General features: G+C 44.4%; 1 protein-coding gene across 3 annotated transcripts; it reads left to right on the top strand.

Annotated features, from left to right (window-relative positions):
• Nucleotides 1–919: 919 nt before the first annotated feature.
• On the top strand, nucleotides 920–22,207 carry slc1a2b (solute carrier family 1 member 2b). Of its 3 annotated transcripts, none has more exons than XM_029841344.1 (11): nucleotides 920–1,114; nucleotides 14,425–14,564; nucleotides 15,969–16,121; nucleotides 16,361–16,611; nucleotides 16,924–17,068; nucleotides 17,616–17,742; nucleotides 17,922–18,155; nucleotides 18,244–18,438; nucleotides 18,871–19,005; nucleotides 19,246–19,507; nucleotides 20,831–20,902. In XM_029841344.1, exons 2-11 carry the CDS (start codon nucleotides 14,435–14,437, stop codon nucleotides 20,900–20,902), a joined length of 1,704 nt encoding a protein of 567 aa, XP_029697204.1. In that variant the 5' UTR covers nucleotides 920–1,114; nucleotides 14,425–14,434. The 3 variants fall into 3 exon arrangements, with proteins under 3 accessions (XP_029697204.1, XP_029697202.1, XP_029697205.1); XM_029841342.1 differs by lacking the exon at nucleotides 920–1,114 and adding an exon at nucleotides 12,241–12,488 and having other exon boundaries at nucleotides 20,831–22,189; XM_029841345.1 differs by lacking the exon at nucleotides 920–1,114 and adding an exon at nucleotides 12,243–12,488 and having other exon boundaries at nucleotides 19,246–19,434; nucleotides 20,831–22,207.
• The last annotated feature ends 1,082 nt before the right edge of the window (nucleotides 22,208–23,289 follow it).

Below are 23,289 nucleotides of genomic sequence, written 5' to 3'. Positions count from 1 at the left end.
ATGGCACACCTTTTCTCGTTGGTTAACTGATGTAAGGTACACTTTACCCAGGATAGACCTGGGGTTCGATCCCCCTCTGAAGGATAATCCGAATAATTAATCAGCTGGTTTTGTAGCTTATGCATGAATAAATGTTATCAACATAGTGTGGACCTCTCAGGCATGCTGTCCTGGTGGCTTGTTATCTTGCTCTGTCGCCCCACATCAAAGGAAATGGGTTTTGTGTTGTTCCCGCCAGGTTTGACAATTTGTAGAATTTTTGACAGGCTATACTGCAGAGTTGGTTTTTTTTCTTTGTGTGCTTTGCTGATAGACCTGTTTTTCTAGTGTCCTGCATGGTCAGTAAAGATTTTCACAGCTTCACTAAAGTCACTGCAGAGAACCCCTGCAGTGATTTTAGTGAAAACAACCCTTTAAATACACAGGTAATAGTATTAGAATTAACTTTTAGAAGGCAACTTTTAGTGGATTAAAAGGCAACTTTTAGTGGATTAAACTATGGCGGCAGTGTGTCAAACATTTCCCTCCATGATTCTGACCATCAGCTGCATATTGAGGCATGCAGCATTTCCACCACATTAAATAAAATGTATTAAATACAAATCATGTGTTTTACTTGGCCCCTTTTATTAGTTCTCTGGAGCTTAATAAAAAACATATGAAGCACAGAAACTGATCAGCAAGGAGGGTCGGTAATGATGGAATTACAAAGGTTGAGGCTTCTTTGCGCCAAATGTTGAAGATTCGTCTTTACAGGATGAAGATTCTCAGCAGCTCAGATCCGGGTGGGCGAGAGGAGACGTGCAGGGTGAATTGTGAGTGCGCTAGGAGCTATAGCCCACCGTCGACCAACGAGGAGTTGGCATTCCCATGCACAAGACAAAGACGGGGGGAAACGGGCGGGGTTGGTGGGGGAGTAAAGCGCCGAGGAGCGAGGTGAGGCAGAGCTCATTCACTGGAATCGCGGAGCTGCGGAGCACCACGGATTTTACTGGCAGAAAATCCCCCGTTTGGTCTGTGGAGCGTCTGTCCTGGAGCCTCTCTGAAGCGGATGCGGCAAAACCCCGCAAAGGGACAAAACCAAAAACTTTTCTCCCCCTGGTTGTTAAAAAAGGTGAGTGGGAAGTCCATTATTATTATTATTATTATTATTATTATTATTGTTGTTGTTGTTGTTCGCCTAGCACTGTGACCCGCTTAAATAATTTCCAGTGTCACTCTCATTTGCAAGTTTTATTACTTTGATTGAAAGACATCTGCAAGCACTCCACTCCATTTCCATTCCAACAGAAAGCAGCTTGTGGATGTTCTAATTGTGTTTTTATGAATTGCACTGCGCGCAATTGCATATGGAGCCAGGTGACAGCGGTCGCTGAAGGTCCCGGAGCGCACGGCGTCACCAACAACCACCGCGCTCCTCACCTGATATTTAATGTGTGAACAAAGGAGCTCCCTCTGTCGCTCACGATGCTTTCTGTCACGGCTCGAGCGCGAATGGATTCCAATAGAAGTCGCACCAGTGTGCTGTCGACGAGTGATCTGAGTGAACATTTACGCGGAGGGGCATCAAAAGGAGCCATCAAAAGCCACCAGCCACCTTCTGCGGCAGAAGCCTCGGCTAAAAACTTTTCTTTTTCCTAATCTTGGGCTGCCCTGTGTTGAATTGGGCTTCAATCGATGCGAAGGAATGAAATTAAAATGATTTTTGGCCATAATTTGCGTCGTTAAGAGACCATAGCAGTCGATTTTAATTGAATTGTGACGCCACTCCTAATTGCACAGCGGTGATTTTGATGATGTACAGTGGAAAGCTCTTGTGTATTGGTTTTGTGTCGGCCAAATGAAAAGCATCAGCTTGGAGAAGCAGCGGAGCCGCTCCAATTGCTTCACTAACGCCACCCACCTTTTGAGCCAATCATTGCGGTCCTCCGCCGCGTTCATGTTAGAACGCTTCTGGGCTCACACGCACTGATAAGGTGGTTTTCCAGGAGCACCATCAATGTCGCCATGGAAACCGAATCTCCCGATCGCCTTTGGCATCGCACCTGACTTGTCACATGACAACAGGAGTGTTTTGATCCCCTCCCTCACAGTCATGAGAGGTGGGAGCCAGGTGGGCTGTGTCTTTTTGAGGTTTTAATGGTGGGTTATTGTTCCACTGGTGCCTGTGACAGGAACTGGCTGAACCCTGGTGCTCTGGGTCTGAGGAGGCCTTTCATTTGATGGCAGGGAGACTCTGCACAGAGGCGCGTTTGTTGACGTGTTTTCCTTTTCCCGGAGGCTGCTCTTCAGTCATTTGCTGCATTATTGCACATGGTACCCAGCGAGCCGACACATGCGACGAGGCCCAATGAGTCATTTATAATTTCATGCCCTCAATTCCATTCACCCCCATGTTTGTCGAAGAACTTAATGGGCTGTGAATGCAGAAACTGTAAATGGAGATGATTGACAGCAACCCGTTTGGTCCATTACCATTTGGCATTTAAGCACAAGCGCGTTTATTCTTTGTACGTGAAAAGAAAAAGGGAAAACCTCCTTTGACTCATTTTACTTGCGATTGGGTGACAGACGAAAAAAAATTCTTGTGTGTTTAAGACATGCCATCTGGGAAATGAACACCTTTTCCCCTTTACTCTCATGCAGATAATAAATTTAGAAATATCGAGATCACTGAAAAGACTCGACCAAATAACAGAAGCGTTACACGGTCCTAAAGGTGTAACAGTGTAAGATAGTTTTTTTTATTGCAGTTGTTATTTTGAAGCGTCCAACCCTCTCCGCCCAACTCGTCCAACAAATTACGCATCTTGCACGTACAGCAGAGCTCAAACAAATCCCCGAGGCATTGGCCAGCTCCTGCTGGAAAAGAAACGAGTCCAAACAATAATTTTTCCCAGTTAACATAACCATCTGTCTGAGACGTGCCTCTAATGAAGGAGCACATCGCTCAGAGCACCTAGACAAAGACTAGCTGGTCACACCAGCAGCAATTTGGCACACACGCACAAACACACACACAAAAGGCGGTAGCTGTGGGGAACTGAGCGGTGAATAATAAGGAAAGGAAGGAGGTAACAGCATAGTGGTTTTTAAAAACTTCCAGACTCTGATGACCTGATAGCATCTTTATTGACACTTGCTTTTCTGTGGGAATTGAATTCGGGCCACTGATTAAAGCACTCTTGTGCGCTGAGGAAACAAGTGAAGCCAAACTGACGTGAGAAAGGAAATCCGGCTTCTGTTGGTGATGTTAGGTACGGTGGCAGTGGGCACTTCACGCACCTTTAGAATGTGCACTCATTTCAGCGCTGAATGCTCAGGAAAAATATGTTGCCACCCAAGAACAATGATTCATTTCAGGTTCTACCAAAGAAATGGGAAAAAAAATGTTGCCAAAAGTGTTGGATAAAGTCAGATATAGAAAAAGATTAGGAACAGCTAGAGATCAGCGATAACTCTCTCACTGAATAAAGAGTCGAAGGGTAGGGCGTGCTGACACAAGGAACTCTGACTTTTTCTTCCTCCTTTATACTCGTTTCTCTATATTGCGGACTCTGCCCCAAAATAACCTTCAGAAGGATTTCTAATCAGGGTAGGGTAGAAAGGAATGGAGGGTACAGTTGGCTAAAAGCCCTCATGTGTCCACGAGGTGTACCTGTGTTCCTGCCATGTACCTCCAATGAAGAAGCTTCTTGCTGGCAGTTAGTGGCATCTACAGCTCTGGTAATCCTCCTGGGAATACTCCAAAGCTGCCAAAGTGCCCTCCAGCTCCTCCTTTTACCAGCCTCTTGCTCTTCCGCTGCTGTCCTTTTTTTCTCTCTTTCCCATACTCCCGTGTCACTTCTTTGAGATGCCCTCTTCTTTACATTCCTTCTTAATTACTTTCATATGTTCCAGTTCTCTCCCGGCGTAAGGTCTTTCCGGGACTTCCCCTCAAACACATATATCCTGACACAAACATTCCCGCCTACCTCTCGTCCTCTCCCTTTCATTGACTAATACATCTACCGTTTCATTTTTTTGTAATTGCTTTGCTGTAAATTCCCATTTTCCCATGGGCCGTCGGAACAAAGAGCTCGGCTCCCTTTATGACTTCCCTTCGTGACTCCACAGGAACAGAAAGTGAGGCATTCGCTTGCAGGTCTGCTGCCGGTGGAGAAATGATGGATCTGGCTGTGGTTCAGGCACGGTGCAGCAATTGTTACTGGGTAAAGAATGGATAACACTTTGACAGGTTGCAACAACTTTATCCATACATATATCAAAGAGCTGCCTCGACACTCCTCGCAGCTCCATGACCGCTTTGAGATTACCTAAGGATTTTCAGGTCAGACCAGCCATGGTCTTACAAAATATTGCAAATCTGTGTGCGTGCACTTTTAGGAGAACGAAGGGAGGGAATCTTTTGGTAACACAGTCAATGTGAAACTGAAAATAAGCAACTATTAGAAGCTACTCATGTCCATGTTGTGAGTTGTTGTTCCGGTTTGCAATTGGTCAGATTTCAGGCACCATAAAGATTTTTTTGTCACAGTTTGAGCAGTTTACCAGTTCAATCTATGGTTCACACCCTAAAGTTGTGCTTATTAAAGACACTAGAGAGGCCCCAGAACGAAATGAGCTACTGTTTACTGCGGTGTAGTGAACCCCCCCCCTCCCAACCCCTTCACCATTACTCTGCCCCTCTCTCCCTCTCTGTCCCATCGGTACCCGCTATGCTGGAATTCAGGCCAGCAGGAGGAGTCAGAAAAACTGCCCCATGAGGGATTGGTGACTGGAAGCCTGAGTGGACAGGGGGAGTCCCGTTTTGTTTTTGGTCTTGGCACCAAACACCATGCCACGGAGAACAGTCGGTCCATTGTGATGCGACAAAGGAATCATAATTAAAGCACATTACCGGATTTGTTCAAAACAAATTGAAGAGTTAAACAATTGTCAACAAGAATGATGGTTAAATGATGGTTTACTCCTTGTTTCGCGGATAAATTCTATGTAAATGTGAGGCAATTTTATGCAAATTTACTTGAAGTTTGGGTAGCCTTGGCTTGATTTCTCCCCGGCTTTGCCCGCTACAGACTTCTTGGGCTGCTTTTATCCTCAGGAAAGCTTTCATAACAGTTTCATAATGAGGATAATGGGAGGATCAGGGGGAGTAAAGAGGAAGCGGTCGACTGGAAAACAAAGGATTTTACGATGCCACCAGTTTCCATATGGTGAAAAAGATGTAGTTACACATCGTTTATATGCTTAAACCTGGTGTTGTTAGCAAGGCTGTGAAGTGGATTCTATTGTGATATAAAGTTGAATTGTGAATTGGTAATTTTCTTCAGGCACATAAAGGGGACCCCAGAACCAGTGCTAGACTTTAGTTACTGGACTGTATACAATTTCAGATCCCTGTATCTCCATAATCCCACTGGCAAACTTAAATGTGTTTGTTGACAGACAAAAGATCAAAACCCTGAAGTAATAACAGCTAAAAATTCCAATACACTGAAATTGAATGAAAGCCACTACCCCCCCTCTCTTACCACCCGCCTTCCTCCTCTTTTTGCACCCTCTTTACTATTCCACAAATCCTCAATTAAGTGCGTAATGGGCCTCTGAGGCAGGTTTGTGAGCGTCTTTGTTCAGCTCCGGGGGTTCGGCCCGCATTAATGTCCCTCTTCAGTATGTAAATAGCCTGTGCTGTGGGAGCGCCGAGCGGAGCTGCCACTTGTGTGCTTAATCGCGGAGAGTTTCAGATGTTTTAGGGAGGTAAAACAGGACATGCATTAAAACCTCACCACCAAGCACAATGTCTTCTCTCAGAGGAGGAACTGTAACACCCATGTCAACCTTGCGCTTCTTCCGGAATGGACCTTTTTTTGCTCTCTCACCCTTGGGACTTTTTAGCCCCCTACCCTCCTACCATCGCACACTCCCCCACGAGTGTGTGTTGTACCCCAATGGTCCTCCCATCCGGAAGAGCACAGTCGCTAGACCCCACAGTCTGGATCTGTTTATCTCACCCACTTGTCCAGGAACACACAACAATCCCCTTCATTGCATGTTTGTCAGTCCCATTTTTTTCCACATATAAAAGGAGAGAGAGCAGAAGAGAGAGTCACAGAGAAGTGGAGGGGGGTTACAAAAACAAAAAAAAAAATCCAAGGAAACAATTACATGCCCCTCCTCTCTATGAACCCTGTGCTAGCGGTTTCCCAGCTCCAGAATCTGTGAACTAACTTGGAGGCCTGTAAAGTGCCCCATTATTCTAGTAGGGGTGGCGTGTTCCAAGAGCAGCTTGCCTGAATGGCTACTGAACACAGAGAGAGTTTTGTTTGGGGCTTTTGGCCCAGAACATCATTCGCTGGTTAATTAGGAACTGTCTGTCTATCTATCTATCTATCTATCTATCTATCTATCTATCTATCTATCTATCTATCTATCTATCTATCTGTCTATCTGTCTATCTGTCTGTCTGTCTGTCTGTCTGTCCGTTGTCTTTTTCTAAGGAGTTTCAGCTGGTATTGTGAATGACCAGGCCTTGCATCATGTAAAGTGTCAAATGAAATAAAAGTCAGTATTTTGTTATATTAAATTAACTGCAGTATTTGGACTCTGAACCTTGTTCTGTTCAGACAGATCCTGACATCAACGGGATTCCCAAGCGTTCATTGTACAAGGATTAGAGTGATCCGGGATTTTGGAGGAATTTGTGTTCTATGCCTTGAAATGTGACTGAAGGAGGTTTATCATCCTCTTTACATCCCACGACGCCTGCCGTCGAGGGATTTGGCTGCGATCAAACGGTAGAAATGTGCCAGAAATGTTGTTTTTTTTGCCTAGGGAGTCAGACAATGACTGATCGGGACTTTAGGCGGACTGTCATAATTAAGCAGTGGAAAAAGCCAAATGGGCTCTCTGTGGCATTCCATGGTGGCATGTGACTGAAGAAATATTTACATAGTTTGACAAAGTATGCGGCAAGTAATGAGGTGGAATGAAAAACACTGAGCTGAGCGAGAAGCAGCAGCAGCAGGCGAGCAGGCACTCCTCTGTGGCATCTCGCGCGTAGTAGCGGCAAGCAGTAGCACGTTTTTCTAGCTCTCACTGACACAGCTTCTGATGGATTTGGGAAAACAAGTCACAGTCAGTGCGTGGAGATGTGGTTCTGAAAGAACAGTACCACTGACGTGGTCCTGAATGGAAAGCAGCCTGGCAGAGTCTGAAGCACGGAGAAATACACACAGTTTGCGACGTTGCGTTGCAGATGAGGCGCTATGTCTGTGCTCTGTGAGAAGAGTTCTATGAAGATTTTTACTGTCTAGACATGACAAAAGACACAGTCTCCTTAGTTATGAAGCAAAAGTGTGCACATTTACCAGGTTTAAGGCAGAGATCCAACATAATGTCAAACCAAATGTGACCTCATTGTATTCTGAGAGTCAAAGGTCAAAGCATCCGGAACTTCACGGTTGTAGTTACAAGAATTTGTGAGTGAATTCCGTTATTGTTTCTGTGACATGACAGTTACGTAACTTTCGGCATTCTTCTGACTGCTGAAATGTTTCACACAAGCGCAACTCATTGAATGTTTTACGGCAATTTTGTGTCACCACTTCCAAGTGCTTAAAAACATTCAGAAAACACATTATTTCAGGCGTCAAACTGCCATTGGTTATCCGTTATTGGAAGCTGTTTCACCGCCACTATTGATATGAAAGAGATTGAGAATCTAAGCGTACAATCCAAGAGTAAATCAATGCGAATAAAGTTTGTGCGTGTAAATTTGTGTGTGGGGGAGGGCAAAGATCTGTCATCCCTCCACATAATCTGACAAATGCTGGCTCCAATGTCCAGTTCAGTAATTGGAGAGTAGACAATGGTTCAAGTTCAAGGAGATAAAAGCGAAGAGAAAAAAGACACTAAAAACTAACATCTGAACTCTGCAGCATTAAGGATTTTTAAAAAAAAACTCCTATTTAAGTTTAAATATGTAAATGGTTTCCATGAGTCGTGTTATTACACATTCTTAAAATTCACAGTGGTGTGAAGCAATTGTGTGCGTGTGTATGTGCGTGTGTAGGAATGCCTTTTTTGTCAACACCGTGAGGTGGTGTGAGCGGAGCAGAACTCGACCGTTGCTGCAGGCTATGCTCAGTCCCTACAGACTCCAGTGTTTAATTAGTGAGAGAACATCTATTCTTCTCCTTAGTCCTCTTATTGGCAAATCCTGAGTAAGTCTGTAACTCCCCCCATACCACAGGACTGGACCAACTGAGGTGTGCGTTTGCGTTTGTGTGTATGTGTGGTTGTGCTTGTTTGTTTTAATTCAAATGTGGTGAGACAAAAGAGACAACCGATTTCCATATATTTTTAACTGTGTGGCAGGTGAGTCTAGTGATGTATGAAACATGATTTGTGCACTAATCCCATTTTAGCCAGCCAGCTGTCCGACACAGATGTCAGCCGTGAATTTATCCACAGACATATATGCCAGGATGCAACACTTGCATACTGTATACGTGGCGCTCCTTCATCACACTGTACCTCTCCTTCTCCATTTATCTCCTCATCTGTTTGCCATTACATTCCTTTAGCCGCCATCCTCACCTCAGCCACACCTTCTTTTTATTTCTTTTACCCTCCCCCCATACATTGTTACCCACATACCTTTATATGGTATTCATGTAGTCCATCCTCATCATTCCCTCTATCTTTTTTGCCTATGTCTCTGTCACCCCCCTCAGCAATGCAGTGGGTATACCATATTGGCGCTTGTGGTGGGGGATGGGTGGTCCTGTCTTGCTGGCAGATTTTAATGAGCTCCTATGGGGATCGGACAGACGCTGTCAAAAGTGGCGTTCTGCTATACAGCCCACTAGGTTTAACACATCTTTACTAACGACTGTGCTCTCGCTTCATGTGTCGAAGGCAGGAGAGGCTACTGGAAGAACGACAAGAGCAATGAGCAAAAAGCCCATGTGATCCACTATCTGATTGAAGGGGGTTTGCAGGAACTGGATTAATATCTCTCCCGTGCTGATCTTTCATTTGTGCAGCTTTGAGGAAAAGATGGAGACAGGGATAGTGGACAGGGATTGGGGCTTTGCAAGACATGCCAGAAACCATCACTATAGCATTGCTGACAGATGGTTCCAGAACCAGAGGCATGAAATATCCCAGATGTGCTTCTTTGGAGGTGTAAACTTCCAAAAAGAGAAGAGAAGAGGCAGCAGGGAAGTCTATGTAGATTCTCAGTCATCCAGGCCATATTTATAGCAGGGAACAAGACATTCCAACCAATGTTTAATTATATGTGAATTATATCTGACTGGGAAAAAAGGGGTTTGGATTTAATGCTATTAATCCAAAAAACATCCAGATGAATGGGATTAATTTTCTGCAAAAGGCACTCTATGACATAATAGGTTGTTAGTGCGTAATTATAGAGGGATTGGTCACATCTGAGAGACCTTTGCAGACTGCAGCACTAGCTTCAGGAATCCCAGATCGTCCCTCTAATGACCACCTCATTACGGACACAAAGAGTTGTGCCAAACAAAGGGAAATCTTCCAGAATGCTGATGCACATGCACGTACAGTATGGCTCCATCAGCACCTGCCGGGATGGTGATGCATCACAGACAAAAGGTTCACACTTTCGGAACAGTCACACACATTTACCAAACTGCATATTTTTCAACTTTCTAGACAGTCAAAGATAGTTAAGAACCTTAATCGGGTTACATTTGTGTGTTTCCAGCGCTTGTATGTGTCTCTTGCGCAGTGCTAAATTTCACAGTGAGGTCCATGGGAAACCTTCAGTTGCGGTACCCCTTCTAATAAAAACACATTGTTTTTTTATTGATCTGCACTCCTGGAGTTTCCTCTTGTTCTACCAGTTTTGTGTATGTGTGTGTGTGTGTGTCTGTGTAGTACAGATTTGTATGATAGTCCACACATCGCTGTGTCTCACCATGGCTGAATGCATTCAGAACACGCACTGATGTGTGGACAACCAGCTAAGGATAGATAATTTAGAGGTGTAGAGTGACAAGGGTTGCCTTTCTTCAGGCATTGGAATTTATTTCCCACTTCCTATGCACAGCACAGCTTAGAGTGTTTGTCGAATTATAAGGTGGCGGTGGTGGTTTCAGCTCCTAGGCAGCCAGTATGTGTGAGTCCATTTCTTCCCACTGCATGGCAAGTGGCTGTGAGGCCCAGAGGGGACTGATATATCCGGAGCTTGGCCCAGCTCCAGTTGTCTTTACCTCACACTATATTGTGATGATCCAGTCATGAGAACGGGCATCGGGCCCCACTGCAGCTCAGTGGGAAACTTTCACTTTCATTTAGATCTTCATCATGTGTTCATCAGATGGATAGATGGCGGCGATCGGAGTCTGAGAATTCGGACTAACGGCATTCAATACTACATGAGCTGAGATTGCATATCGACACAATGGGTCCAAAAAGTCTCTTATTAAATGTACTCTGAATGCTGTATGAGGAGGCTGTCTAGGAAGTGAGCAGTATTGGTTGAGTAAACTGTCTTGTGTCCTTTCCTTCGCTAATTTTTCAAAGTGCTCTGCTCCATCTTGTTTGCTATGAGAGGGGGTTTAGGTGTTTGTATGCTGCGAGTGTGTTTGAGCTTCCTCTTTCTCTCTTCATCCCTTTCTCCCAAGGCCACAGTGTGTTGCTACGACAACCCCTCATGGTCTTTACTGCATCGCAGCAGTCCTCAATGCCGACACTCAGGGAACCTCCTCGCACTAGGAAGGCAGCATAAAATTGGGATAATCGCAGTCGATTATGGGACACAATGGGAAGCAGCTTCTGAAAGATTCATTCATCCTGGAAAAAGAGACTGTGTAGGGGGAAAGAAAAAAAAGGGGGTGCCTTGGTCCCTCCACAGCTCTCCCACGGTGGGCACAGGCATGACATCAGTGGCCTGAAAGAACGGGCATTCTGGACATACACACTCCCCCCAGTTCTACCCTTCTACCCTAGCCTATTCTACCCCCCCCCTTCTTTTTCCTTTCTCGGCTCTGCCAGTTTGGATGCAGCGCTTGGCCAGGCAAGTTGGGGCCACTGCCACTGTTTGCATGTGAAACAAAGCCCCTCTGAAGAAAAAGAGAGGAAGCGGAGAGCTTCACATGGTATCAGCCAAGAGCAGGGATGGTTGCCTCTGCCTACCCCTTCAAAGGCCCCTCTTCTGCCTGAAAAGTGCTGGTGTGACCCCCATACCCCCTTCTCTCCTAGTGTCCCTCACACTCCCCTGCAGTAACCCCTTCTTCTCTGCTCTCCAACTCCCATCCTGAAACTGCTCGCTTCCCTGAGAGCCTATTTGATGTAGATGACATGTCGAGGGATTTAGGATGAGTGATTTCTCATGACACAACCTTTGCCAACAGAGATGGGATTCCTCCGGCTTTTGTTGTGCGCTTGGTCATTTGTCTGAAGAGGAAATAGCTTTCCAACACATTTCCCTAATTAGAATAATGTGATACTGCCCAGTGCAATGTGAAGTCCCATGCTGCTGGGATACTGGGGCGAAATCAGTGTGACTTCGTCCTCTAATAAATCATGTCACGTCATTTTTCCCTTCAGAGTTCGCTTCTTTGGAGTTTTATGCTAATATCATAGAGCCATAAATTTAAATGCGGTCAACATCATCTTTCAAGGCAGACCCACAAATGGTGTTAAAATTATTTATAGAGAAAAATTTACATCACATACCAAAGAAATGTGTTGCTCAGTATGATCAGAGAGCAGCATTAAACATTAACCTCTCCTCTGAGCTCCGCCAGGATGAACCTAATACCCCCTAGGTCGCCCCTGCAACATTATGACTATCAAATCTTCTGTTTCTATCGTACGATGATCACTTAGCTGTTGCGCAGTACAAAGCGCCGCTGTCTACACCGTGCCATTAGCGGTCATCGTCTCATCCCGGCCTTTGCCTCACTATAACATCCTAGTTGGATGAGTCTAGGAGCATGCTCTCTGCAGGGATTAGAGCACCCAGGGAATAAAGGGTCCATGAGGGATTTGACAGTTAAGCTCAGATAACTGACTCCTCCCTCTTCTGTTTGAATTATCTGTGTATTTCCAGGTTTTATTCGAAATGCATCTACATCGTGTGTGCGATTCCTGCTGGGAAGCTGATTGTGGTTGGTGGTGGTGGAGTCAGGGGGTGGGGGCTGAAGGGGGTATGCTGACATCAAGATGGGGCAATTCAGGTTGTGTGGACTGTGAGTGTGATCTGGGCTCCGTCTGCTCTGGATGCTTCGGAAGAGTTGGTGGACAGCTGAGAGGAGTGTTTTCCAGCTCTTGGCTGTACCTGGGAACCTATCTGTAGACGCCCGGTAATATTAGTGGATGGAGCACTAAGGATCCTCTGTAAAACTTCTGCTAATTGCTCTTAAATACCAAAGGCTGAAAGTTTGACAGCGGTCAATGTATATTGCACTTCCCTCGCCGTCAACAGAAATGAAGTGAGTACAGTTGTCAACAGTCCTGAGCAGCAAGTGTTTCTTCTATATATTTGCTTTTGGTTATACATTTACTACTAATACTTTCATTAAACGTTCATTCAAAAGTATAAAAGTGCATCATAGATGAAATATTACACGTCTTTTGAATAATTGGTAATTTGGCAAAGCTGTCAAATGTTTTAATGAAGCATTCCTTCTTTCTTCATGGCTTCACGATCATCAGCCAAGATGAAATGGTTCATAATATGACCTCAGCAGAGGCTGCAGAGTGTGTGACTGCTTGTTTGGAGGCTGTTCTGGCTCTGCAGATTGCAATTTCCACATTATTATCTTAGGTTTGTTGTCATATGCAGTCACAGATTTTTATCATTGCTATTTAATGCAATTTTTTTTCCATTAGAGAGAATTTCTTCATATACTAGACAAAAACACAGCTTGAAAATTTTCCTGTTTCCCATTACTTTAAAATCACAATTAACTGCTTTTCACCATAGTTTCCGAAGTCATTCATCATACCTGCACACTTCCCCGTATGCCTCAAACTCTAATTTCCGATGCCGGTGATGGCCGACATCTGCTTCCGCTCCCCCAGCCCCTCGGTGCTAAAAATAATGAAAGTGAGAGAAAGGAGTGAAAATTGAATTAGCGGGACTCGTCGCTTTTACCGAATGAGATTACACAGCGTTGACAAATTTTCCACGGAATCATGCCTAGAGTATTATTCATTCACTCTTACGGAAGTGGGTATTCTCTGCATTATCCACTTTATTTGATAAGAAAGGGCGGAAGGGTGTTCATGTGTCCTTGACCGGAAGCTACCTACGGCCCCAGCAATACCAAAATGGGGGGTGTACGCAAATGTGTGGGTCTCTATGTGTGTGTGCTCATGTGGAAATATAGGAGGGGACACACACACACACATCTAACAGCCCACATGATTAATATGTGTACAGTTTTCTGGCATCACGGTTTGTGTAGTTCTGAAAAAAGTTCTCAAGATCAAGATTTGTGAGTTTTAACCCCTGAGGGGTGAGGTGAAAGCTCAGATTATTTTCACTTGTTCTGTCCTTATTCACCACAATTGTCTTTGGTGTGGTGTCAAGAAAACCCAAGCAGGGATGGTTTTATTTTCGCAAGGACAATCAAGCTGAACAGAGGCACCTCTTTACTCCGACTCAAGTACTTCTTATTCTCAATGACAGCCTGATTCTGGCCCTGACAGGGCCCCAGGAAACAGCTGTGTTGTCTGTAATGGAAAATCACTTCTTCAATTAATTAGGCTGCATGTCTGAGGTCCTCTCTTCCCACAATTGTATTTGAGATTTTGAGTGTCTCTAATTTTAGTGTCCAACAATCATAATTGAGAGAGAGAGACGGAGAGTGACAGAGAAAGGAAGCATATTGGTGCATGCATAATGATTCACAATGGTTACGACACTTCTTGGCAGTTAATACACACATTGGAATTTCTTTTTTTAATTTCACCGCCTTTTACACTCAAATAATGATGTTTGACGGAGCGGATTCTTGCATTGGAGCATTGCAAAGTCAACTAACTGTATGGATCCTCTGATAAATGCATCATTATTCTGTAGGCAATCACGCATTATTCACGATGGTTGTGTAAAATCTTAGGCAGCTCCTCCAGTCAAGTTTATATTCTATAAATTCCTGTCAAGCCAGAAAAAAGTCTGAAGTGTCATTTTAAACTCGCTTCCATCTGGCAGAGGCTTTTGCTGAACTGTTGGAGTGACAGCTTGGTAACAGCCTTTATTGCTTGAATGATACTATCTCTTTCAGACATTCCCTCGCTTCATATTTGCATTTTTAGGCTTTTCAATGTTCAGAGTATTCACAGTACAGAGATGCAATCTGCATTTTCTGAGCTTTTCATCAGCTTCTGCATTCACCTCTCTCCTCTTTTCTCTCCCCCCAGTGCCAACAGTATGCCTAAACAAGTTGAGGTGAGGATGCACGAGAGCCACCTGGAGCCCATCGAGGCCAGGCCTCAGTCCAAATGTGCCAAAATCTGGTCCAAGTTGTTCAAAAACCTTCTGCTCACGCTCACTGTCTTGGGTAAGAGAACTCATCACAAGCTCTTTATTAAAGTGAAAAGCTGATTCTGGCTATATTATATGAGTGCTGGATGCCACCAGTGATTGTTCGGTTCTACCAGGAAGTATGATTTAAATGCGTCATGACCTTCCACAGTTCTGCACCACCTGCCGCTATCTAAAGATCTCGGCGCCATCACGCAGCCTCGGCTGCTTTATTAAACGACGTCATCATTATAGCAGCAGCTAATTGCACCACAGGGACGAGACAACGGCATCATGATAGTGAAGCCTTATTAAATCTGACCCTGGATCTGAATTGCATTGCCTTTTAATGTCAGCTGTGTCTGGCAGCTTCATGGTCCCTTCAAACCTTTTTAAAACCAGTCAAGCAGATAAAGATGCATTAATTCATTTCACATGTATCTGCCGTGTGCGTGTCTGTCTCGATGGGAACATGAGTCACGTGCACATCTCCCCCCACTTGGCAGAGTCATGTTGGCCAGCTCATTGGCCATTTCATTGATCATCTGTCACTCGGCAGATAAGAGCCTGAATGGGAGCTTGCACATGGGCCAAGGAGAAGGCAGGGGAAGGCAAGGACCAACAACGGTCCTCTGTCTGGCAGAATCCACAGGACGCTGCCAGGGTGAAGGAGAGTTTGAGGCACCGAGGACAGCTTGCTTTAAACACTCAATAAGCTGGAAGCTTTTTAATTGGTCTGTGTTATTAAATGCCATCTTGGTTTGCACAATCTTCAACCACAGAGGAAGTTCAGTCAGAGGGAGGGAGGAAGGGACCAAAAACAGATCTGATGGAAACATCTGAGCTGCCAAAGGTCACCTGTCTTTTAAGAGGAAGGGTATGATCTTTCTTAGGCTTCTGGATAGCAAATATGGGTTGGAGGGTAAGTAAAACTAAAGAAGGGATTGGGGGATTGAAGGTGACCACTTTTAGATGGAATATTTAGGCCTTATGTTGAACACTGGCACGTCTAATTTTGATTGTCCCCAAGTGAAAAATCCTTGAAAACACTCCAGGTTTGCACGGATTACAGCACCGCGAGACAGCCTGACATTTTATCTATTCCCTGCTGTTTCAAAGATCTGTTCTAAATCCTCCCTGCAGCGTTACTCTCTCGTAGTAGGTTTCTCATCTTCAAGTAAAATGCCTGTTAGCAATTCGCAAAAATGGGATTTATGTGGCACTGTTGAGTTCTTAGAAGTCTTTAACCAGAAAATCACATCTCATTTTTATGTCTTAGAACAGAGTTCAGCTGGGATTTGCTCCAGCACCCCATGAGCCTAACTATCTATGAGAAAATGGATGGCATTGTTTGCTTTAATATTCTATATTTTTTGCATTCACCCCAGACGTCCTTTTAATTTAACCCCTTTTGCTCATTTGTGCCCATTCCCATCTTTAGGAGTGATCTTGGGAGCTGTAGCTGGGATGTTGCTCCGCGTCGCCTCTCCGATCCATCCTGATATTGTCATGGTGATTGCTTTTCCCGGAGACATCCTGATGAGGATGCTGAAGATGTTGATCCTGCCACTCATCATCTCCAGTTTAATCACAGGTGCTCACACTGGTGTATTGTGTCCAGCTACATCACTGACCTCGTCATGACCTCGTCATGCTGCCATCCTGAATGTAAAATCCATGACAGGATTCTATTTAACATGTGAATTAAGCAGATGACAAGACATCATTTTGTAATCCCTTGATTTTAGCTTTTGTCCAGGTTTTCTGGCCTGTGAGTCTTATTTCCACTGGATAAATCCAAGTAATTGCCAATTGAATACCATATCATCACAGGTCTGGCTGGTTTGGATGCCAAATCCAGCGGTCGTCTGGGCACCAGAGCTATGATCTATTACATGTCCACCACCATCATTGCTGCTATCTTGGGGGTCATCCTGGTGTTAGTCATCCACCCCGGAAACCCCAAACTGAAAGAAAACCTCGGCGAGGGCGAGAAAAATGATGATGTCTCCAGCTTGGACGCCTTCTTTGACTTGATAAGAAACCTGTTCCCGGAGAACCTGGTGCAGGCTTGTTTCCAGCAGGTATGGGAGGCTGCAGTAATATGCAAATTGAAGTTTGCATAGCTAAATAATTTTGCAACAAATACAACCACACATATTGAACCAAATATTTATTTTGTCCTGGCTAGCTACAGCAGCACCCCTACTGGTTAGACTGTGTACATACATGATCCAATTTTAACTTACTTTATACATTATACACAACAAGCTAACTTGTAATAGCTTAAAATTGCAATTTAATTTTGATTAAGAAACCATATTTAAATAAAAAACGAACAGTTGCTAAGGAACATATTACTGGGATAAATAGTCTCTGTTTTTCTCTTAACTCAGATCCAGACAGTCACAAAGAAGGTAGAGGTGGTCGTTGAGGATGTCAACACCACTGCGATGGAGGGCCTGGTGGCTAACATTACCAAGGAGCCTCAATACATCATTAAAAAGTCCCTGCAGTTTAAAAGTGGCATGAATGTTCTGGGTATGTAACAGCTCGTGAGAAGTGAAGCCTAACATCAATGCTGCCACCATGGTTGATGCATCATGAAGGCATACAGCTGTTCTTTTGAGCTAAATACTAAAAATCAGCATGTACTGTTAAGTGGCATTAGCATCCAACGGAGAGCTCAGCTGATACTATGTGGAATACCATTAGTGTTGCAGAAATATTAGAATGTGGAAGATTAAATGAAAGCCAGAGCTGTTGGTGACAAAAAGGGGGCAAAAAATCATTCAAATTCATCCCCTGGGGACCATGAAAGTCATATTTCATGGATTTCATCTGCTATAATTACTAGTGTATTTTAGTGAGAATGGACTGGCATTTTCATCTGCTGGCCTAAACTTGCATGGCTCCAAACAGGATATTTGCTGACAGTATTACATTTACAGGATTTTCAACATGTGGCAAGACCAGATGCAAGACCAGATGTTTGACTGTAAATGTAAAGGCTCTCATCGAGATGTGGCGATCTCGCTGGGCTGTAGCGCGATCCAAAGTGTGATACGCTTTTGATTTTCTGCCACAGGTCTGATTGGGTTCTTTATTGCATTTGGCATCTGCATGGGGAAGATGGGTGAAAAGGCCAGGCTCATGATTGAGTTCTTCAACATCCTCAATGAGATTGTGATGAAACTAGTCATCATGATCATGTGGTCAGTATCACTTGGGAAATCTCATTGACTCATTCTGAACCTCATCGATTTCTTTGAGCCGAAATAACTCCCGGGAGTTATTTCTTCAGCCATGCCACTTTAAACGCTTACAGTGAGCAGAGATTGTGCCCCGCTGAGCTGAATGTAAAGAAATGACTGCAGCTTTTGCGCCTGAACAGGTACTCTCCATTTGGTATCGCCTGTCTCATCTGTGGTAAGATCATCTCCATTAAGGACCTGGAGGTGGTAGCCAGGCAGCTGGGCATGTATATGGTGACCGTGATCATCGGGCTCATCATCCATGGAGCCATCTTCCTGCCCAGCATCTACTTCGTTATTGTCAGGAAAAACCCCTTCTCCTTCTTCCTCGGCATCTTCCAGGCCTGGATCACCGCCCTGGGCACGGCCTCCAGGTCACTCAAACGATTGGACAGTAAGCCGTGGTTGACACATTTCGTGCACAACGTGACCCCAGCTTGTCCTCTTCTCTCCGCCCTTCAGCGCCGGTACCCTTCCCGTCACTTTCCGTTGCCTGGAGGAGAACCTGGGTATCGACAAGAGGGTCACCCGTTTCGTGCTCCCGGTCGGTGCCACCATCAACATGGACGGAACAGCTCTGTACGAGGCCGTCGCCGCCATCTTCATCGCCCAGATGAACGGCATCGCACTTGATGCTGGTCAGATTGTAACCGTCAGGTTAGGATACACTTCTTATTTGAACCCCCAACCAGGAAGTCCATTTAGTCCAAGCTTCTTCTGTTTCCTTGTGTCTTTTGATTTATGCCTGTGGCCTTTTAACCCAGCGGATTTATGGGAAATACCCACATTAATGTGAAGCTCTTTTATTTGAATAAAAACGTCTGTCGTAACATTCGGGCAAGAGAGTTTAAATGGACGAGCTGACCCTCAACTTAACCCTCTCATCCATCCCATCCCTCACATTCTCTCCCCTCTATTCTTTTTCACTGGAGAGACTCTAGAGCTCTTCAGCCACTCTTCCTCATACAAGCACCTTCCTCATACAAGAACCTCCTCATTATATTCAATCAGTGGTCAGATGGTTGTGGAGGATGTGGTTGGGACGGCTGTGAATGTGATTGAGTGGTTTGTCACTGTGTTTTTATCCAGTATGACCGCCACCCTGGCCAGTGTCGGAGCAGCCAGTATCCCCAGTGCTGGCCTGGTGACGATGCTCTTGATCCTGACTGCTGTGGGGCTTCCAACCCAAGACATCAGCCTGCTGGTCGCTGTTGACTGGCTGCTGTAAGTTTAAACAAGACAGAAATGTGGTGGAAACGCTCTTAAAGCTCCAGAGGAGGTTCGCTCTCATTGAAGGGTATGGTAGGTCCAATTTTCGAGGGTTGTAGCCTGATAAATGGTTTCCAGTTTCACCATTTTGTAACCATAGGTGGATCCATCATCCAAACCACAACCAAAGATACACTATTACCATATTCAATCAATAGAATTTCAACCTTTATTATGCCCTCTCTCGCTGATTAGGGATCGATTCAGGACTTCTGTCAACGTGGTGGGTGACTCCTACGGTGCGGGCATCGTGTACCACTTGTCCAAGGCGGAGCTGGAGGAGCTGGATGCGCAAGCAGCCAAATCGGACGACATCGAAATGATGACGAAGACCCAGTCTTACTATGACGACATGAAGAACCACCACGAGAACAATTCCAACCAGTGCGTCGTAACCGCCTCCGCCACAACCTCCACCACTGCTGCTAACAATTCTGTCGTAGTAGATGAATGCAAGGTACCATTAACGCTCACGGACATAGAGACTTCTATGTAACCCCTCTTCTGCTGCATGCTCACCCTGCACATGCTTCTTTAACGCATGATCTGTTCTTTGCATCTAAACGATAACGATTTTTTTTTTAGAACTGAAACGCATGTGTGTATTTTAGCCATGTGGAAGAGCAGCTTTGTGTCGGTTACACATTTAAAGTGCACTTTCTGAAAGGACAAAACACGTTAAAGATCAGTGCTTTGTGGTTAGCTTCATCTGATAGCTGCATACCTGTTGGGGATTGGAGCCGACTCAGACGCCAAAGCCAGATAAACCTCAGCGTGAGCCAGGAATTATTTAGCAGCCCTGTGGTGCATTAAAACTTCCATTTTGGTTCATTCCATTTTGGTTCATCAGATGTCAGTATGTAAGTTTTTTTTTCGGCAAAGCCATTTTTTCTTGCTTTATTCTTGTGAAAGGGAAATGTGCAGCCCCGTGATTGAAAAGGTTGCTGCCCTCTAATGAAACGTCCAACCTTTAGCATCGACTGCAGGCAGGACAGGAAGTGTCACTGCTAATTAGGGCTCCGTCTATCTCTGACATGGCTGCCATGACTCATCACTTTATTCATTTACTTGGTGTATTTGTGAAATCAAACGCTGTAAATGAATCTATAGCTCTGTAAATGTTAAATGTATATATATTTAAAATAATATTAAGAGGAGTTGGCAGAGCATGTTCCCTGGCACTCAGGCATGCGTGTGCACATTGGCACGGGCAGGAAAAAGGTCTCCTAATGAGCCCATTCATCTATTGAGGGATGATAAATGTTGCCTAGCAACGCTGGCAAATCGCACCTCCGGTAGAAGGTTAAATTAGCAGCGCATTTCGGATATTTAAACTTAAAAACGACACAAAGTTTTTGCTCTTTCCACTGCGGCTAATGCTCTTCTGTTGTTTTGTGGCTTGTCGCTCCGAAAATAATAAAGCTCACAATTAAATATTTTGGCTTCTTTTTTCTACTTGCTCTGTAGAGCTGTCACTGTAGTTTTAGTGCGATAACAAAGCATTTATCCTGTTGTGTGTGTGTGTGTGTGCCTGTAGCATCTGGAGCTTGTTCATTAATGTACGCAAATTAATAAACGCAAGAAATACGGTTTTCAGTGTTGTCATGCACGTTCCCGTTCTGATGTTTTTGTGTTTCCACACATTTTTTTTCGCATGTTGCTTAACTGCTTTGATTACCCCCCCCCCCCCTTTTTTTTTGAATGCCAAAAAACCCCAGAATGCCTTAAGTGGTTTCCTGATTGTCTCCGAGGCATGGACCAACTGTGTAACTGCTTGCAGGTAACCTCAGGCACCACCGGCTCTGCCGCAGAGTGCACGCTTGTTGAGGAGGAGCCGTGGAAACGCGAATAATGGCGGCACAGAGATCCCCTGCACCTGGGCTCTACCAGCTTTCCTATCTCATGATAAGAGAGTGAATGAGAAAAAAAAGTCACATGAACAGAACTACTAATTGTTTTTTTATGTAGTTTAGTTTTTTAATTAGTCCCTTTTAATTTTTATTGCCTCTATTATTATTTTATTTTTATTTTTTTGCAGTTGTCTGACTGATATGAGATGATACTAATTCACCTAACTGTGAAATGATAACGGAGGTTTACCTTTACCTGTTAGAGCACAATATTCTTTAATAGCATGTACTTGCACAACATACTCCGAGGCTCGGGGAAGGGAGGGAGGAAAGTTCACCAGATACTCACAGCAATATATCTCTTGACTCTTGTGACGCGAGCGGCGGCGTCGCTCACATTTCATGCACACGTAAACCCAAGTGCTCCGTTGTTACGGCACCAGAATTTAAATGGGAGCCTTTGAGTCGCTGTAAGTACTGTGCTGTCTGTTTCCTGTCAGTCTGCAAGTACGCATCAGAACCCTGATCACATTTGTCCAACGTTGCCCTCTGACCGCGCAGCAAAGCGGCGGAAGGTAAAGCACGGTCGTTGTGGAAGCCCTCCTCTGTCCTCGCCACCTTTATTCTTCTTTTATATTCAAAAGAAAGGGACTTTTCATTTGTGTCGCCTGCTAAGAGATACTTGCGCGTATGCATGTGTGCATGTGACAGAGAAAGAGCAGGAGGGAGAGAATCAGGTTAGGAACATGACCAAGGCAATGAAAGGGACCAAACAGGCAGAAAATCAATCAAGAAATCAATCAAGAAGACTTTGAGCTGCCTTCTGACGCAGCGCGTGCTCGCCGGCTTCCTCACTGATGTCGATCAAAAGGCCTCAAAAGCAGAACCGCTGCCCTAAATGTGAAAAATCCTATTCGGCCAGCCCTATTTGGTGCCCAAATATGGAAAAAACAAGCAAGATGTAATCAAATAAAGCACAAAAAAGGCTTGAGCACAAACTGAGTACCGGAGCACAAACGGAACCAAAACACCAGCCAGGATCCCTTTGAATCAGCGGCCCGATCTGAATGATCCTTCACAACTTTTTAATGCACAGAAAGGGAACCACATTCAGCCTTGAATGTTTAGTCTTCAACACGGAAAGAAAACCCTGAGCACAACTGTTTCAAGTGAAAATTATATTATCTGCAAAGCAGCTAAATTTGCTTATTAAAAAAAAAGAGCTGTTTACTAATTTATCAATTGAGCACAGACAGGGGGGGGGGGGAGAAGAGCACAGAAACTGACAACACTCCTGGCGGATGTTGCCACAGAGATAAAGACAGATGCACAACCAGCACACACAGATCAGCCATGTCAGACAGACATTTTAGCCTCCAGAGCTCAAGACTGTTCACATAAACCCTCAATGCTGCAGTTGGGACATGATCGGAAAATTGAGCCAGAACGCATCTATATTTCTGTCTTAGAAAGCAAGACACCTGCGGCCATGCGCACAACAAAAGGAAAACGTCAGGCTAATGGCAAGAAAACTGTGAAAATAACCTCGTTCAGCCACAGCACTGCCCTTTACTTCCTGCTACACACACCGAAGCATCGACACGGAGTTCGCACGTAGACTCGCCCACCTCCACCTTCCACCTCACAGGCCAATCATGCACTCTTAAAGCTCAGAGGCCGCCACACGTTAGAGTAGTGTCGCAGCACTGACACACTAACCGGCCTCGTCTGTCTCCTCAACCTGTGAAGTAATAAACATTAAAAACACACACATAATGAAAGAGATCTCAGAGCAGAGATGCAAACCACAGTGTGGGACCACTATTTTCTTCAAACACAGTTGTAGAAGCATGAATACGATATATATTTTTTTTTTCTTTGCACCACTATCTTTGAAAAAAAAAGCATGATATTATGAAGTGCCTCCTTGCACTTTGTGTATATATTGTAGGTAACAGAGTTTTTTTCTGTTTTGTTTTTCATTTGCTCTTTTATTTGGGTTGGGAGGGGGGAGGGGAGGGAAGGGTGGGGTGGGGGGGGGCGCTTTGGGTCGTTAGAAGTGTAGATTTCATTGCTGTGACATTTTAAATGTAATTCGCTAGAACGATATCATCTATGTGCTGAGCAAAATAAGGTTAGAGGAAGAAAAAAAAACGTATAGAGGAAAATGTGTCTGCTTGTTTTTTTTTTATTCTCTAATAGTTGTAACTAGTTGTTCTACTGACCTGTCACACACCAACATATAAATCTCTCTTCTTTTTTTTGTTCAATCTAATGTAAACTGAATGTTCGTTCCATGAAGATATAAGAAGTGTGCATTCATTTTAATTGTACATACATAAATATATAATTGTTCTGTTCAGTGGCGATGCAAAATTATTTTCCGGTA

Source organism: Takifugu rubripes, chromosome 9, assembly GCF_901000725.2.
Source record: "Takifugu rubripes chromosome 9, fTakRub1.2, whole genome shotgun sequence".
Taxonomy (NCBI): Eukaryota; Metazoa; Chordata; class Actinopteri; order Tetraodontiformes; family Tetraodontidae; genus Takifugu; species Takifugu rubripes.
The sequence above is the reverse complement of the archived record's forward strand: the minus strand, read 5'-3'. Positions and strand labels throughout refer to the sequence as shown.

Excerpts from the sequence above, each read along its gene's own strand:
- slc1a2b (XM_029841342.1), top strand. The coding sequence starts at position 12,451 with ATGTATATTGCACTTCCCTCGCCGTCAACAGAAATGAA. Across the intron at positions 16,122-16,360 it reads CATCTCCAGTTTAATCACAG|GTCTGGCTGGTTTGGATGCC; the intron begins GTGCTCACACTG and ends ATATCATCACAG. Across the intron at positions 17,743-17,921 it reads CTAGTCATCATGATCATGTG|GTACTCTCCATTTGGTATCG; the intron begins GTCAGTATCACT and ends GCGCCTGAACAG.